Below are 17,001 nucleotides of genomic sequence, written 5' to 3'. Positions count from 1 at the left end.
GTTAATCAGTAGGTCCACGTCTCATATAGCCTCGCTGCTAAACGGGACGTTAAACTAAAAATCAACTCAACTCATTACTTGAGCTTTGATTTTATGTTCAATATTTGCATTTATGTTTTGATTTTCATTATTGTATGTTTATGTCATAGTTAGTCTTGCACTCAATTTACGTGTTTACAACCTGAATGATATACAGGGCTTTCCATTTTACTTCGCCCTTATTTTGAGTTTCATTTTCACATATGTATATGTTTCACTTTTGTTTCAAATTCAAGTTTCGTTCACTTTGTTATGTTTCAGAAACTCATTTTTTTTTTTTTTTTTCGTTTTAATCCGTATTGCATATTTTCAAGTTTTCAATTTTGTACTTGAGAAAATTGCAACTTCGCGGAGGGAGCATAAAACAGATCTAATTTGTAATTTCTAAAAGGAATACAAAATAAATCAGAAAAGAGTAAAAAGGAAATAAAGATACGCGATTATTCTAAATTTAATTTTACATTGCATAGAAACGATTTCTTTTCGCATCTCATGCAATTAGCTTGCAATAATTCAACATTAGCCGGAAGCAAACATGCAGATAGAGCAGAATAGAAAAAAAAAAAAACACACACACAACGAAACTGCAGACATAAGATGGAAACACACTGAAGAGAACGTTCTCATCACAGGCAATTGATTTGCTGAGATAGGGACGCCAGATCCTTCGAACAACGCCGAGCGAACTTACAAATAGAAGCAAGGACTTGTAATACTAAGCCTTTTTCCTCGGTATTTCAAACTCGCAACACCTCTGTGCGCGAGCTACTCCGCTTTGTGTTATTTTGTTATCCAAACATATATGAATCTGAAGAAGAAAATACCTAAAATGATAAAAGGACTATCATAGACTTTTAGGGTACTTCAGATCCTTAGAAGACACCCTCGTGGTCCTCCCAAAAGAGGGAAAATCATCGAAAACTTCGTCCATACCCAAAAGAAGGAAGAGATAATTGCCTAGCAGTCTACGATGCTGGAGTCCAGATTCATAAGTGGTCGTCGCCCAGAGTTAATCTCCAATCAATCTAGATGCTTGATGGACTAAAAACCTTCCCACTTCATTTTTCGGACTAGTGTCACTTAACAACCTTCAGGAACTGTGTATTAGTGATGTGCAAGTGTGTGTGTTAATACAGACTACTACGAACTGGAATGGTTGGAACCAAAGCCGTAAGTAGTATTCATTTATTGGCAAATCCGAGTCAGTTGCAGTTTCTATACATACATTCTCCATCCTGCTCTCATATCTGAATGTTTCCTTTTTAGGCTGTGTTGTTTCCAATCCAACACCAACCCAAAAATCTATCGGGAATTAAATTTCAAATTAGATTCGTTTTAAGAAACAAAGGCACTCGCATTAAAGCCTCACACATTGCCTTTGCTGTGAATGAATATTTCCTTTCTGCTCGCACATTTCCTCCTCGAAACTGTGTACCTTTTCATTCACCCAGAAAGCTCTCCCAATAACTTAAAAATGAAGATACGTTCTAGGTTGAAGGTACGGAAACCTCATCTTGACAAGAACGTTTAATGTGCGCTGTGCCCTGAGACCAGGTAAGACTCAGGAGCATACGCACACAACGGTATTGTCATTATTCATTACATTATTCTCATCGTCTCTAGCCTAGCGAGCAACAGAGTGGCACATAAAACACAAATAAATAAAATATACGAACTAATATAATAAAATATAGGAATGAATCACTGTGGTAAGTCATGCTATGCAATATAATTTCTTTCATCCGTCCGAATTCATACGGAACTGGTAAACTACTGTTAACCCTTCGTGTTTTCAATTAATGCTAGTTTGAAAGCTTTTGTGAAAATAACCGTATTTAATAACTTTGAATTTCAGCTCAGAAGATGGTTCAATTCACAATCAATGAAATTCTCTCTTGCATCTTTAAAATATTAGGCGGTTGTTCTTTAAATGTTCACAGAGGAGACATTAGAAAAAATGGTAATAAAAAGACAATAAATTAGAAAGCAGTGGCGGATCTAGCCTGGAGCCGGGGGGGGCCTTGCCCCCCTCCCCCAGTCTTTTGAACGACAAAAACAATTGAAACTATCATTTATATATTTTTGAAAGTTTGTAGTAAGTATTGCCTTTTATTCTTTATTGCAAATTTTTTTTAAACATCAGATATAGTTTTAGTTGCAATTTTTCTATTATACAATGTCTAAAACAATACTTGAGGTTCACAAAGTCAACGTCCAACCTAGCCATAATATCCATCGGAAGAGAGTTAAGTTGGGAAACTCTGCAGGATCCATGAAAAATTGTAAACTCAAGATATACCTATCATAGTCTGGGTTCTGACTGTCCCTCCAGTTTTTATCTTCTAGATTCGCCACTGATAGAAAATTCCTGGCTTTCTTCACAAGGGAGAAAGTAAATTCTAGGTTTTCAACGTAAACACTCTGTGTACCTACTAATCACTGTTTCATTCAACTTAATTACTTTTGTATGTATGTATGTGTTTACACATTTCATTTGTTACGTCGTGTAACTTGACCATCTGCCAATTGCATAATTTGGACACATATGGAACTTACATCATTATGAGCTATTATTCCTACATTGGCTACTTCTAGAAAGCTAGTATCTTTTTGCCAGGTTTCGCTACGTATAAATCTCACAGGATAGATATTTAAAACAGATTACAAGTAGTACGTGTCACTGTTAGAAGTATGAGTGTCGCTGTTGGAAGACAAAAAAACCAGAGGTGGAATCTGCTTCTTATATAGCGTGTTCTAAAAACGGCGAAAATAAAGCCAAAATAAAGCGGAAATACTATATAATGATATATCCTCCGTGCTAGTGCCAACGGCTATTGAACAGCCATTAGCTATTTGATGGATTGGTTGATCTAGTCTGTCGTTCCATATCTGCGACGTTGCCACATAGTGCAATTTTGTGTCTCTAGACAAAGATCTGAAAGGTCACTTTATTTTGAATGTAGAATAGTGCTCTCTAGTCCGTGGGCGCCATTTTTAAAATACCCGATATATATATATATATATATATATATATATATATATATATATTAAACAACCTGCTCCAGCAGAACAAAAGTCTATTATTATTGTATTATTATTGATAACAAAGGACACACTTTTCAGTACCATAAAATTTGCTGACCTCGACTTTCTCAAAAACTACGCATGATAATCCACCCTCGAACATCTCATTTCATTCAGTTCAATAATATCTATAAATTGATATATACCCCCTCTTCCCATGATATTATAGTTACACAAAAATGGAGGTTTTATTTATAATTGTGAGCTATACCTAATAAACCATGCTGTGTCCTGTCGTCTTGCTGGTGTCATAATGAAAACCTTGATAAGTATACTTTTGTATCAGTTTCATTTCAATAGGTGGCGTTGGTTATCGTACAGCATCAATTTTTAGGTTTTCGAAAAAAATAGCTTTTCTCGAAAGCTAAGCAAAAGGATTTATACACTCACTTGTGTCACTTTGCTCAGCTGAACGATATTTATCGACTGATATATGCCTCAACTTTGGGCACTTTTTTTTTTCTCCACTGAGCACTAATAATAATGTACAATTGTTCAATATACTAACCCGTTTTCCTCTTTCTTTCCGCTGTTTCGCAATCAAATTCTTGAAAACTAAGCAGGGTTCTTGGTCCGTTGCCCAGCCAACTCTGCACTGATATGAGCCTAAAAAAATAGAAAATCCTGTGCATTACTTTTTCTAAAAATTCAGCTTTCTTACATTAATGTGTTTCAAACAATACCTCCGTACTCATCTTCATGTAAAAATAAAATTATACGTAAACGTAAAGCTTTCTTAACCCTTTCAAGACAGAGTCATTTTTTGGCGTTTTCGTAGACTTTCAGTTAATGAATTATAAATCAAAGATTATTTACTTGATTGATATGGTTAACACCTTGCTTTTTAGAAGAAGGATGCCAGAATTATCCAACTGAAATTTTCTATGGTGGTTGTGTAGACCAGGGACTTTCAGTTGCTGGTACGTTTGTTTGAATGTAGCCAATAAGAGGGAAATTATAAAGGGAAAATGGGATATTTTCCGAATTTCTCCCTAAAATAGGGAATTAAAATTTTCTATGGCTGGAAACACTGTTACCAAACAGACGCAAACTATCTTAAAATTAACTTTGGTTCACCACTAATATATCCTACAAGTATCATGATGATATCTAAGAAACGAAGCTTGTAATTTTAAAAAAATAGATTATGGTAAACAGAAAAGTAAAGTTAAAAAAAAAAAAAAAGGTTTAGAACGTAAATTTGAATTTTTCGTGCGCCGGCTAATTACCCAACTGTAATGATCTGCCCTTGCTTTTGTTCAGTAAGGACTGATGTTCGACTGGCTTAAGTTGACTTGTGTTAGTACGTATATAGGTACGGATCTATAAACATAAATTTCGAAAACTTTGAATTTTTTGACCGAAAAATACGAAAAATTTAATTTCTCTAGCTGGCAACACTAATTGAGAGTTGTTGAAATCAGTCCAAAAAATTAGGTATCCATATAAGGTACATACTGACAAGTCCTAAGTAAATCTCAATAAAACGAAGGAAGTTATACTGAAAAAACTAAAAAAGAAAATTTGAAATTCAAAAATTCTCGAATTTTTTATTTGGGTTCAAATTTAAGAGGAAAATTCAACACCCAGGAAAAAAATTACCATCAGGATAAACTGTGGTCCAACCATATTTGGCGTAGAAAAAATCATCCCGATATCTTAATTAGTGTTCACACAGCAGAGGATTAACAAAGTAGCACACCCTTGTACGTCACTTTCCCGACCCTGTCTCGAAAGGGTTAATGAAGGTAAGAAAATGAATTGATATAGAGACTAAATGTCTCTGGCATTGGAATATCAACTTGATAAATTCTTAATTTGTTATCGACTGGAAGTAACTTCTAAATAAACTCATCTGTTCTGCTTTATGAAGATAATTACATTTTACTTATGTCTGTCTACTATCTTATTAATGAAGAAGAAAAGAAGAAAGCTTAATGATACCTTATTAATTTCGATTTCTCTTCCTTTATTTTCTTACCTTACTATACACCGAAGATGAATCGTGTCTGTAAAGCTTGGGTAAAATAAAACTACCTTCCACAACAGTGCAGATGAATGTAACTGATATACTCTTTTTGGTCCGATCACTTTATGCATTAAGGGGGCAGACTACTAAATATTTTTCTTTTGCCAGTTTTTCGTAAGTGAAAAGAGAGAATGAAATGTAACTTACCTCAGTAGTAGATGTTATTCTACACCTGAAAATACGAATCGGAAGAATTTTCGATGTTGCCATCCATAGAAATTACAGTGAGACCAGAATTTGAATTACCCAAAAATCTACGTTATGGCAGCGACTAGAAAAATGAACTCAACGGCAATTGATGACTTATCATGCTGTCTGTGTTTTTTGTTAGTTACTTTTTAAATAATATTTGTATTTTAATTCTACTGATAATAAAAAACATTTATTTTGTACTCTTTATTACAAAATAAATACAAATATTATTTTAAAAGTAGTTAACAAGGAACACAGACAGCATGATAAGTCATCAATTGCCGTTGAGTTCATTTTTCTAGTCGCTGCCATAACGTAGATTTTTGGGTAATTCAAATTCTGGTCTCACTGTAATTTCTATGGATGGCAACACCGAAAATTCTTCCGATTCGTATTTTCAGGAGTAGAATAACATCTACTACTGAGGTAAGTTACATTTCATTCTCTCTTTTCACTTACGAAAAACTGGCAAAAGAAAAATTGTTAGCTTTTGAAAAATATTTAGTAGTCTGCCCCCTTAAATATCATATCATGGTTTATTTCCGAGCATTAAGAATCACTTCCAGACAGACATAATTGGTAATATTGATGAAAAATTTAACGGATTTAAAATTAAAATTAAAGCTCTGAAAGAATAACTGATTAAATTAAAAATCAATGTAGGAAAAATGTAACGGTTAATTTTAACCTGTTAATTTAAAAGTTAATTTCAAAACAAATTTATTAAAATTACGAGGGTGATTCAGAAAGTAATGCCTCCGAGGTGATACTTTTATTTGTGTTTGACAGATAGCACCGATGCAGCTATCAGTGGAAAGCTTGCAATGTCAGCTGCAAATGGTGGCATCATTTTTCAACATAGTCCCCATTACGGACAACACACTTGTGCCCTTGTACGGACAACGCGAAGCAAGGTTTTTCATGCAGTCGGCGAAGAATTGTGGTGGCTGCTGGCGATACAATTGCCGAACTGCTGCTTTCACCTCCGCATCACATCTGTAGTGTCGACCCTTAAGGTGATTCTTAAGTTTGGGGAAGAGCCACAAGTCGCAGGACGCAAGATCCGGACTATAGGCAGGATGAGGCAGAATGTCAACTACATTTTGCCAACACATGGGACAACTTCGAATTTTTTGGCGGAGAAGAGAACGTGTGGCCATATTCCATCGATTGACGCTTTGTTTCCGGGTCGTAATGGTGTATCCACAACTCGTCGCCAGCGATGAATATTCCTGGGCGCATAATCTTCCGCAGTCAGAAATTCAATGGCAGCTCGCTGTTTAAACCAGTCATCACTGAATGCCATGGATTGCTCCATTATTCTGGAACGAGAAGAGATAGGAAGGTGAAACAAGTGGCATTTTATTGCTTAAATATCAGTGCATGAACGACATACAGTTCAGAATGTTTACATTACTATTGAGCAAGTAGTGGGCTTGGAGGCATTACTTTCTGAATCACCCTCGTAAAATTAAAAATGACAATTTTTAATACTATGCAACAAGAATTGTTTTGAACTTTGAAAGTTAATGTAAAATTTAATGAACAAAATTATGAAAATGTAAGAAGTAACTGATTATTATGAATACTTAAGATTTTCACATAAACTGATAATTAATTTTTAAAAAATCATAAAATTACGAAACAATTTTATCATTGCTACAGATAGATGGCTAGCGCGAGCACCTTTGGTGCATGGAGTTCCGGTATCGATTCCTGATGGAAGACATTTGAAATTTGAACGCATTATGGTTTGAATTTTATCTTCAAATGTCAAATCGATTAAAAATTAACTCCTGGTAAATTTAATTGAATAAATTAAATATTAACAAAAAAAACTTAACTGATTAATTTAATCGTTAATTTTTAACGGATTAATTACAAGTCTGCAAACAAATAACTGTATTTATGTATTTTATAATATAGCAATTACACAAAACATAATTGACTAGCTCTTAGTTATCCTTATATTGCAGTTGATAACCCATTGCCAGATGAAGTGATCATTCCTTGATCTAATACTGATTATTTTTGTCTGATATTGCCTGCTGTTGCGAGAATTTATATTCTACAGATACTTCCCTCTACAAGTATAATTTCAATTAAACCATATTGCTAACTTTTAAGAAAGCGATGTCTCTTTCTGTCGTACATTGGTACCATTTTCACACTATTCAATACTTACCATTGTCAATCACAAGAGGCGCCTCAGTATGCTTCACATGTTTCGGATAGGTATGAATAGGATCAGGCACCGGCTTAACATCTTTTAGTTCAAATGTGTGTGTGTTTGACGCCATACTTAAAAATCTGTAACATAATAGGAAAATGTTAAAGATGAGTGTACACAACTCGACTATAGCCAGCACCTTTTCCTCATCTTCTCAATATAATTTGTAGAGAGTCACAATATTCACAATATCAGAATCAACAGTAAAAGATGAATATTCAAACTCTGTCCAGAGACAAGATGATTGCCACTTTTTGGCTATTTTGTTTTAATCATTATACAGAGGAGTAAATTTTATTCTTCAGAAGCAAATTTCTAACAATCTTTTCATCAATGAAAGGAACAACGAATTATTCTCTAATTACTGACTCAACTTGTCTTTGGACAAAATTTGAATATTCGTATCTCTTACGTTTCCCAATTACATTTTTTTTTCTTTTTTTGGAGGGGGGTTCAGTTGTAGAGCGCTTACATGGTTCGACGCCGGCCAAATAAGTTTGTGGTGAACAACATCGTATCAGCGGGTTTTCTGGGAGTACTCCCGTTTTTTCCCACATTTTCATTTCACCAATTATTCCATCGTCATTCATTTCCCTTAATCATCCGTCTCCCTTAGCCTACGCACATAATCGTGGGACGTTAAACTGAAAGATTTCATTTTCATTTAGAGATTTGTGTATGTGTGTTAATTATCATAGCTAAAATACATTTCGGAAAACAAATCATTCTTCTTCTGTGCCAGGGACGAGTTGCAAATTTGAATGCTGCTATACATTGCAGCTAAAAATGTAAACTCGTACTTGAAATGAGGGTTACGCTAAATCTTCTTTCATGTTTTCAGTGCTGATAAGTCATACATTTTATAAACAAATGATCATGAACGTGCAGTTTACCTGTATATATCTTTGTCAATGACAATTGTGAAGTTTAATTCTTGTTAACTAAACTACTTACAGAGATGTGCCCATTCTTATTCATAATTTCTTCATCCATATTGACTCCTGGATTTATTGTACAGAATGTAAAAAGATCCAATACATTCCTTTATATTTCAGAAACACTCACTAGCATGTTTGTGTGGTTTAAGGGATTAGGCTGACGATCACACACCTCTTTGTTGCAGATTCGAATCCAGCTCAGAGTATGGTTGTATGTTCACAGTATACTTCAGCCTAAAGGATACGACTGTGGAATATAAAACTCACAGATAAATAAATAGATAAAATTTATTTGAGGCACCGATTTATGTAAAGCACTATCCTTTATGTTGTGCCATTAGTGTTTATTAAATGTTCTGACAAACCAAATACAGAGGTATTTCCTTCTTTTGAACCTTTGAATACGTATTTCCACTCCAATATTGAGTTTAGCCACACCGATATATGTACTGCTACATTCTCATTTTATTTCATACATGCCAGGCTGAGAAATTTCTTCTATAAAAAATAATGTTTGTACGGAAACTTTTTTTTTTTTTTTCGTTACTGGGAGCCTGAGCATTATTTTATATAGTATTTTGATAGAATTTTTCTTAATTTGTTTCATAATATCGAATACAGGGAGATAGAAAACTATTTTGATCATTGTGACTTTTGTTTTATAAGACGAAGAATTGAACAATTTTCTTTTTAGCGCAAAGTAATGTCATCTTTTAAGCACGCCGTGATCAAACTTATTAATCTGGTCTAGTTTCAATACTATTTTCATTACATTTTTAAATCTTCTCCAGACGACACTAACCTATGCTCTAATAAAGAATTTTAAGAAATTTGATTTAATAAGATTACAATATAGTCTTTCCACGGAGTTGAAACAAGAATCAACTAGCAATTTTCATCACTCTCCAGTGGAAAACAGTTGGTAAATTGTCGAAACTATTGAGGTGAAAATCACCTTTGGAATATCTATTTATAAAGTTAGTACAGAGTTCAGTTATTTATTATCTGTTCTTTTATGCGCATCAGAACCAAATATACAGAAAATTCACACACACACAACGATAAGGACCTTAGGGAATAAGAACTCGAAAGCTAATAAGGTGAAAAGGATACTCATAAGCTATTTGAGCAAAATTCGGAAGTCACCCGAACAGCTGCCCTGCAGACTTTTTTTTTTTTTTTTTTTTTTAAATAACAAAAAACTAGATCCTTAAGAATTTCCGTTAGGACTAACTCATTTTTTCCTGCATTTTTGTCAACGACAGGTTTGGAAATTGAACGATAATATTTCTGTATGCATATTGTGATATCGTTGTATATTAATTCAAAACGTAGCTACCATATAGGAGAATATGGTAATTTTAAGTCGCAAATCTTATAGATGAAATATATTTTTAATCTAGAACAGTTGGAAAAAAGGAAAGAAATGGACGTAGAAGCAATATCATAACTGCAAATAAACTACAATGATTAAACATCTGTTTTATGCAATTTGTTAATTGTTTCACTAGCAATTCGAGTGTCCCCATTTTTTGGAACGGACCCATAGTATTAAAGCAAAAACTGAGATATGAACATACATGAAATGTTGTAGCGTAATGTCACCCATTACTGTATGGCATCACAAACTCGCATTCGGACAGAATCCGGAATCAGCAATAGCATTATGAGAAAACAAATGCGAAACGAATGCAATGATTCTTGGCTGCTTAGAAACAGAATTGGGACACAACACTAAGTACTGTGGTAAAAAAAAAAAAAAATAATAAATAAAAAAAAATGCGAAAAGAATTTATTGTTTTCGATGTTAAGAGTGCAGTATTCGCGCGAAACTGAGTGGCAAAACGTTTAACACAAATGAACATGGGGGAATAAATTTGCAAAATCCACGGGAAAAAATGTTACTTGATTTCACAATAAGATTGTACAAGTATTCAGACTAGTACTCCACAAGAAAGACATGGTAAAGTGAAGTGTTATGTGAAGGCAGTAAACAAAGCGATCATAGAAGTTCGCAAAGCTGTACCACACGCAAGGCATACGTTTTTATATTTTGTAGTTTTCCCACTATCCTCATTTATGAGTATACTCACCGTCGCTGACACGTTTGCTCCCTACGGACCCACCCTTTCATTACCGTTCGAGCCCCCCCTGCTGCACTCCTGCTCTTACTCGGTTAGACAGCATTCTTAATGACTATCCAATACAAGTTGGTTTGTGTTTTGAAGTTAAACCATGTTTTGTACACTGCAGCTTTTATGCCACATGTACACATGCTGTTGTTATAGTCAGCTCTCCTAAAATCAATCGGCACTAATCGATGCAAGTCCTCCCTCAAGAAACACTTTCTAAAGCAGCAAGAGTGCATTTCCTACTAGGAAATGAAATGAAATCTTTGAGTTTTACGTCCCACGGTTATGCCGGTTAGGCTAAAGGAGACGGTGATGATGAGCAATGAATGAAATGGTGGAATGAAGAAAGTGTGAGGAAACGGGAGTACCCCGAGAAAACCCACGCACACGGTGTTTTTCTACCACAAAGTTCACTTGGCGGGGGCTGGGATCGAACCCCGGACCCCAAGCACCAGACATTTCCTACTAGGAGTTTATATTTCATGAATATAAGTATACCCTTTTATGGTAACCTACTACAAAAAAAAAAAAAAAAAAAAAAAAAAAAAAAAAAAAAAAGTATTGTCATATGCGTTTAATATTTTTGATGTCCTATGGACATGAATTAGCTAAGGAGCTCCGCCTCCGAGCCCCACTTTAACAGTATATTTACATAATACTGTAATAGTGTGTTGTTTACAGTGCTGTTTCGAAACAGAAGGGAAGGATTCATCGTTTAAGTTAAGTAGTTTGGAATACTTAACATTTGGAAGGTACTAATTTTGACCATTAATACAATACAGACGAATATGTATCTAGTAAAGAACAAAGGAACCATAAAAATAAGAAATATTTGTGACTAGCATCAATTACTCGCTTCGCTGGGTTAAATTTAAAAATAAATAGTAATATGTTCCGTTAGTCACTCACTTTTTACTATTAATAAAGCGCTCTCTGATATTCTTCATTTTCGATGATTTTTTTTATTTCTCCCCCTCCTTTACCCCCAAGCTGCGCAGGGTTTGAAAAAACCCGGGCTTTTTTGAAAAAGCCCAACCCATCTGGGCCTATATGGGTATTTTCGGCTTTTTTTTTTTTTTTTTTTGGTGGTTTAACCGGGTTTTTTCGAAATATTTCAATGTCTTTGGAGTAAAAGTGTTAAAATGTGATTTATATTTCAAGATTGTCATTGTCACAACTTGCAACAATTTTCTATTCACTGCTGTTTTGGAAAAGTGACCGCCATTTTGAAATTTTACATTGCATCGCCGAGAAAATCTACACAGCAAATTTAGCACATCTCGTGCTTCCACCGTCAAACTTTCAATTTAAAAGACTGAAAATTGCGCTTTGTAGCGTGGATACATGCTATTTTGAAAAATATGCCGCCATTTTGAAACTTTACGCTGGTATGCTGCCAAAATCTATACAGGAAATTTAGAGTGTCTCGTGCTTGTACTCTGAAAATTTTAACTTAAAAGACCGATAGTTGCACCCTGTAGTGTGTGCAGCAGAGGCAAACAAACGAGTTGAATTAATTTTGTGTTTAACGGCCCTTTCAGCAGCGAGGCTATATGAGACGGGACCTACTGAATAACGTGTAATCCGAACCACATGAACTCCCGCCGGGAATCGAACCCGGGTCGCCCACGCCGAAGACGCGTACGCTTAGCCATGAAGGAGCTTGGAAGACAAACGAAAAAATGTAGATCAAGTCATCCAGAAGCCTGAATGACGTTCCCCAAATATGAAAAATGAAATGAAATCTTTGAGTTTTACGTCCCACGGTTATGCCGGTTAGGCTAAAGGAGACGGTGATAATGAGAAATGAATGAAATGGTGGAATGAAGAAAGTGGGAGGAAACGGGAGAACCCCAAGAAAACCCACGCACACGGTTCCCCAAATATGAATACCAAAAGGGGTCTATTAATTTAAAACAAAGATACAATTCATGTTGTATAAAATAAATAAATATTTCAAAATGTCTTATATGAAATAAACATCTTCCAGCGTAAAATAAATGGCTTTACTCTTGAAGTTCACTTCCGATAATTTGTGCGTTCAATTACGGGAATTTGCCGAGCACTTGTTGCAAGACGGTTCTTTCCTGAAAATTAATTTAAAAGAATTAACAAAGATATAGTTCATATTTTATAAAGTAATTGTTTCAAAATGTCTTAAATGAAATTAAATATCTTCCAGCGTAAAACAAGTAGTTTTATTGTTGAAGTATTCATTTCCGATGCTTCTGCGTTCAATTGCGGGAATTTCCCGAGCGCTTCTTTCACCAGGTAGATTTTTTTTTTTTTTTTCGAAAATACAGGTTTCTTTACTGAACATCGAAACTTCCACTAGTACGGAAATTTAAATTCAACACTTGAAATAGTAAGCGTTACATTGTCTTCGGAACTCCGAGCATTAAGCTTCTTAAATTTGAGAAGAATTTTTACGCTATTGCTTGTGTTGACTCTACAGAATGCTTATTTGGAGAGTAGCAACAAATGACAACTAAACTGTTGTTGTTGGAAAACCAAATTTTACTGAAGAATACTTGTGTTTTACATCAAACGTAAGAAATAATACTAATAGTTTTACTAATGTATTTATATATTTACTATTAGTACCGGCACCTATGGCCTTAAAGCCGTCAAACGTATGAGTGATAACGTCCCTCGGTGTCGCCGAGACCAGAAGAACACTATTTGCGGAAAGTATTTTCTAAAGTACAAAACTGCATATTTTACTTCGAATAGGCTATAAACATAATCTATACATTAATTTGTTCTATAACTATCTCAGGCTAAGCTTTTTTTTTAAAAAAATTCATTCAGTGCATTCAGAACTTTATAAAGGTCTCATGTTGAATGTTGTTGTATACTTTAACGTGAAAGCAAGTCTAAAAGAAAGTCTAAAATCTGATAAAAATCACTTTCAATGTGGTCACCTTAGTTGTACCAATAATATACTAACAAAAAGCTGAAAAACCCAGGTGGGTCCAACCCTTCGGACTGGGCCCACTTGGGCAAACCCTGAAGCTGCGTGACCGAATTTAGATTTAAACGGCTTCGGAAGTGTCACTGTTCATCTCAGCGTCCGTGAAAACTATATATTCGACACTAATATCGGTCATTTTTGATCTTTCATAAATGTCTCTCCCCCTCCTCCAGCACTAAGTTGCACCGTCAAAGCGATTGACAAACCATCTCAGATGCGAATTTCATCTACGTTGAAAATTTGATCGAGATTGGTCAGGTGATTCACCCCCCCCCCTTCCCTTCGTTGCACTGCCAAAATAAAATGATAAAAATCATCCCGGGCCAGAACCTAATCTATATTGAAAATTTGATTGAAATCGGTTGGGTGGTTCAGGAGTTATTAAGTTTTTACATATACATCCCCCCCCCCCTAGGTTCTACCTGTCAAAGTGAGGAGAAAAAAAACTTTATAGGCCCGAGCATCATCTATGTTGAAACTTTGATCGAGATCGGTCGGGTGGTTCAACGGTTATTAAGTCTCATTTATTTTTATATAGCTCCCTCTCCCCTAAATTCTACCGTCAAAGTGATAGGATAAATACCACCCCAGGTTCGAACTTCATCTATGTTGAAAATTACATCGAGATAGGTCAGGTGGTTCAAGAGATTAGGAGTTATCAACATAGTCACTTTCAATTTTATATAGATTAACAGTTAAGAGTAAACGACGGAAATGAAAGAGGATTAATTCTAGGTAAGGTATATTGAACTAACAACAAATAAAGGGTTAAATGTCATAGATGGCTGGCCCGAAATGCAATATTTCCGTACGATCAAACAGAATCGGATGAAATGTCACCATGATTTTTATATATATATAGTAATGAAGGTCATCCCTGTAGGTTGATTAATAAGGGAGAAAGTCGATGTTAAATTCTGGACTATATGAGTTCGCGGATTGATGCGATATGAGGTGAATAGGCAGTAGAGCATAATGGAGGAAAATAAATAAATGTAGTGAAATGGGACAAAATTTTGGGTTACAGTCCATGTTATGGTGGCATAAATTTGTAAAACCCATAGAAGTTTTGTATTTGATTCTGTAATAGGATTGTAAAAGTAAATTTAAAAAATATCGGGATGTTACACGTTAAATGTATTGAAAGTGTGCCCTGTACCACATGATCTACTCAATAACAAAGACATGATGAAATGAAATGGTATGTCAAGGCAGTACGGAAAGTGAAAATGCAAGTGTGGCAAAGCTTTGCAGCACAATGAATATGTTTTATCCCATAAAAAGTGTTTTTCCATTATCCTCATTTATGCGTATATCCACCGTTGCTGACGTTCCTTCTCCCGCTCGGGTGCCTCTGCTGCGCTCCTGCCCTGACAGCATTCGAGCTTTTTAGTGGCCACCTAGCACAAGTTGGTTCGTGCATAATGAACTGTAGTTGTTATGCCATACATCCACACACTGTATTTATATTCAGCCCTCGTGAATCAATCTGCCTATTAATGGAGCTCCTCCTTTAAGAAACACAAAAGGCAGTAAGAGTACATGTGGTGTTTAAAGAAATTCATTTTCCATGAATTTAAGTATCCCTCCATTGAATGGTTAGCAAATAGGAAAGTATTTTCGTATTTATTTTGTAACTTTTGATGTACCAGGGACATATTTTTGATAGCGGACTTAACCCCCAAACTTCTGGAACAAGGAAAGATGCTATCATTCACGAATTTTAATTAGCAGTTTTGAAACTATATTCCCCATTGCAGTGAGAAGGTACGGATTCATTATTTTAGTGATTTCTGAGTAGTGCATAGTTTGCAACACTTAACAGTTCGAAGGTACTATAGTGCTTCCAAAATGCCTTGAGCCGTGGCAAACATGCGAACGAAAGCTCACACCCTCGACACTCCGACGGGTTGAGCCAATAAGGGTTCACTCTTTGCTAAGCGAGAGAGCGGATATGAAAGGGAGTGGAATTCCTTCTGCCGATAGCAGTGCTTGGAACGAAGGACTAGGTGTCAAGTGAATGTGGTATATCTATAATTTTGCGCAGTAATACTATATAGATGCATACGGATGTAGGAAAGAGCAAAGAATGCATGAAGATAAGGAATATTTGTGATTAACAGGAAGGCCTGAAATGAAACAGCGGTATTGTAGATAAGGTATATGAAATGTAAGAACAGACAAATAATAACACAACGTTGAAAACAGGTTGATGTGAGTCTTATCCGGGGCCGCCATCTGTGGCAGTTTTGCCCAAATAAATAGTAATACGATCTTGAAAAATGGTTCATGTGGGTCTAATCCGGGGCCGCCATCTCCGGAAGATTAGCCCTCATTTATATGCACAACTCACTTAAAACTCCCTCATCGCTAAGCGATTAGTGTACGCTCGTAGAGAGCCAGGTTCCAATCTTAGTGGTACCTCATGTGGTTTGGATCCCACGTTATGCTTGTTCTTGTTCATGTAACCTCATATAGAGGTTATACATAGGAGGAGATGCGGCACCGTAGGTCAGCCTAGATGCTGAAAAAGGCGCTAAACACACATTCATTTTAAACGGAAATTCATTTTTAAAAGGGTATATTCTCATTCTGCATCCAAAAAGGATTTCTTATTTTTACGTATTAATAATTTGGATTAATGAGTTTGACATATATAACATATAATATCAAATACGAGAAAGGTGGTGTTAGGAATATCTTTCATATGGCCTTGTACTTACACAATTTTTGCACAACATTAAAAATAACTTTAGCTAACACAAATATTACGACAAGTCATGCAATATTTCTAAACTTACACAATACTTATACTATTCTTCAGTCAAACTTGAACCTAAAGACCAAAAACATTCCCAATAAAAACAAATTATTTACATTCCTCGTTTCGTTTGTTTTCACATGACAGTAAGCAAAGTAAAAGTTTTGCTTCTTGACTTTGTGCTTTCTTTCCGGAGTTTTAAGAGAAATAATATCCTCAATGTACTATACTTAAGTCAGGACCAAAATTTATTGCTCTGCAAAATAACTGAAAAAGTAATTTTTAAAAAGAAAATAATATGCTTACATCATTCAATAAAAAAATCTAGACACGCTTAAAGGAAAACATTTAAGAACTCTTCTTTACTTCTATTCAATTAAGATCAGGATTCAAATTAGGGTTGCCAGCTGGCCGGTTTTTGACCAGCCTGGCCGGAAATATTTCTGTTATTTTGATTAAAGCCGGTGACCAGTACAAACTTCTTACCAACCCTATATGACCGTTTTTTTTAATTTGTATCTATTTAAAGGCTTCGTTTCGTCATTACAATAGTTTACGAATTTGTGGACTTACGAATAACCCCTTCTTTAATTTAGTCTCGCTTAACGTAGGAAACAGTTCC

The 17,001-nt window shown here is 35.2% G+C and overlaps 1 protein-coding gene across 1 annotated transcript in view; it reads right to left on the bottom strand.

Moving 5' to 3' along the window:
- Positions 1–16,552, bottom strand: part of Arp5 (Actin-related protein 5) — a 44,369-nt gene extending 27,817 nt beyond the window's left edge. Inside the window, exons 1-3 of the mRNA XM_081736922.1 lie at positions 16,420–16,552; positions 7,530–7,654; positions 3,632–3,729 (exon numbers count right to left, since the gene is read on the bottom strand). Coding sequence (XP_081593048.1) covers positions 3,632–3,729; positions 7,530–7,644 — 213 coding nt within the window. The 5' untranslated portion in view covers positions 7,645–7,654; positions 16,420–16,552. The remainder of the gene's footprint in view (positions 1–3,631; positions 3,730–7,529; positions 7,655–16,419) is intronic.
- Between the last annotated feature and the right edge of the window lie 449 nt (positions 16,553–17,001).

Source organism: Thermobia domestica, chromosome 13 (genome assembly GCF_964235325.1).
Source record: "Thermobia domestica chromosome 13, izTheDome1.hap1.1, whole genome shotgun sequence".
Lineage (NCBI taxonomy): Eukaryota > Metazoa > Arthropoda > Insecta > Zygentoma > Lepismatidae > Thermobia > Thermobia domestica.
This window is presented reverse-complemented; position numbering and strand designations above follow the sequence as displayed.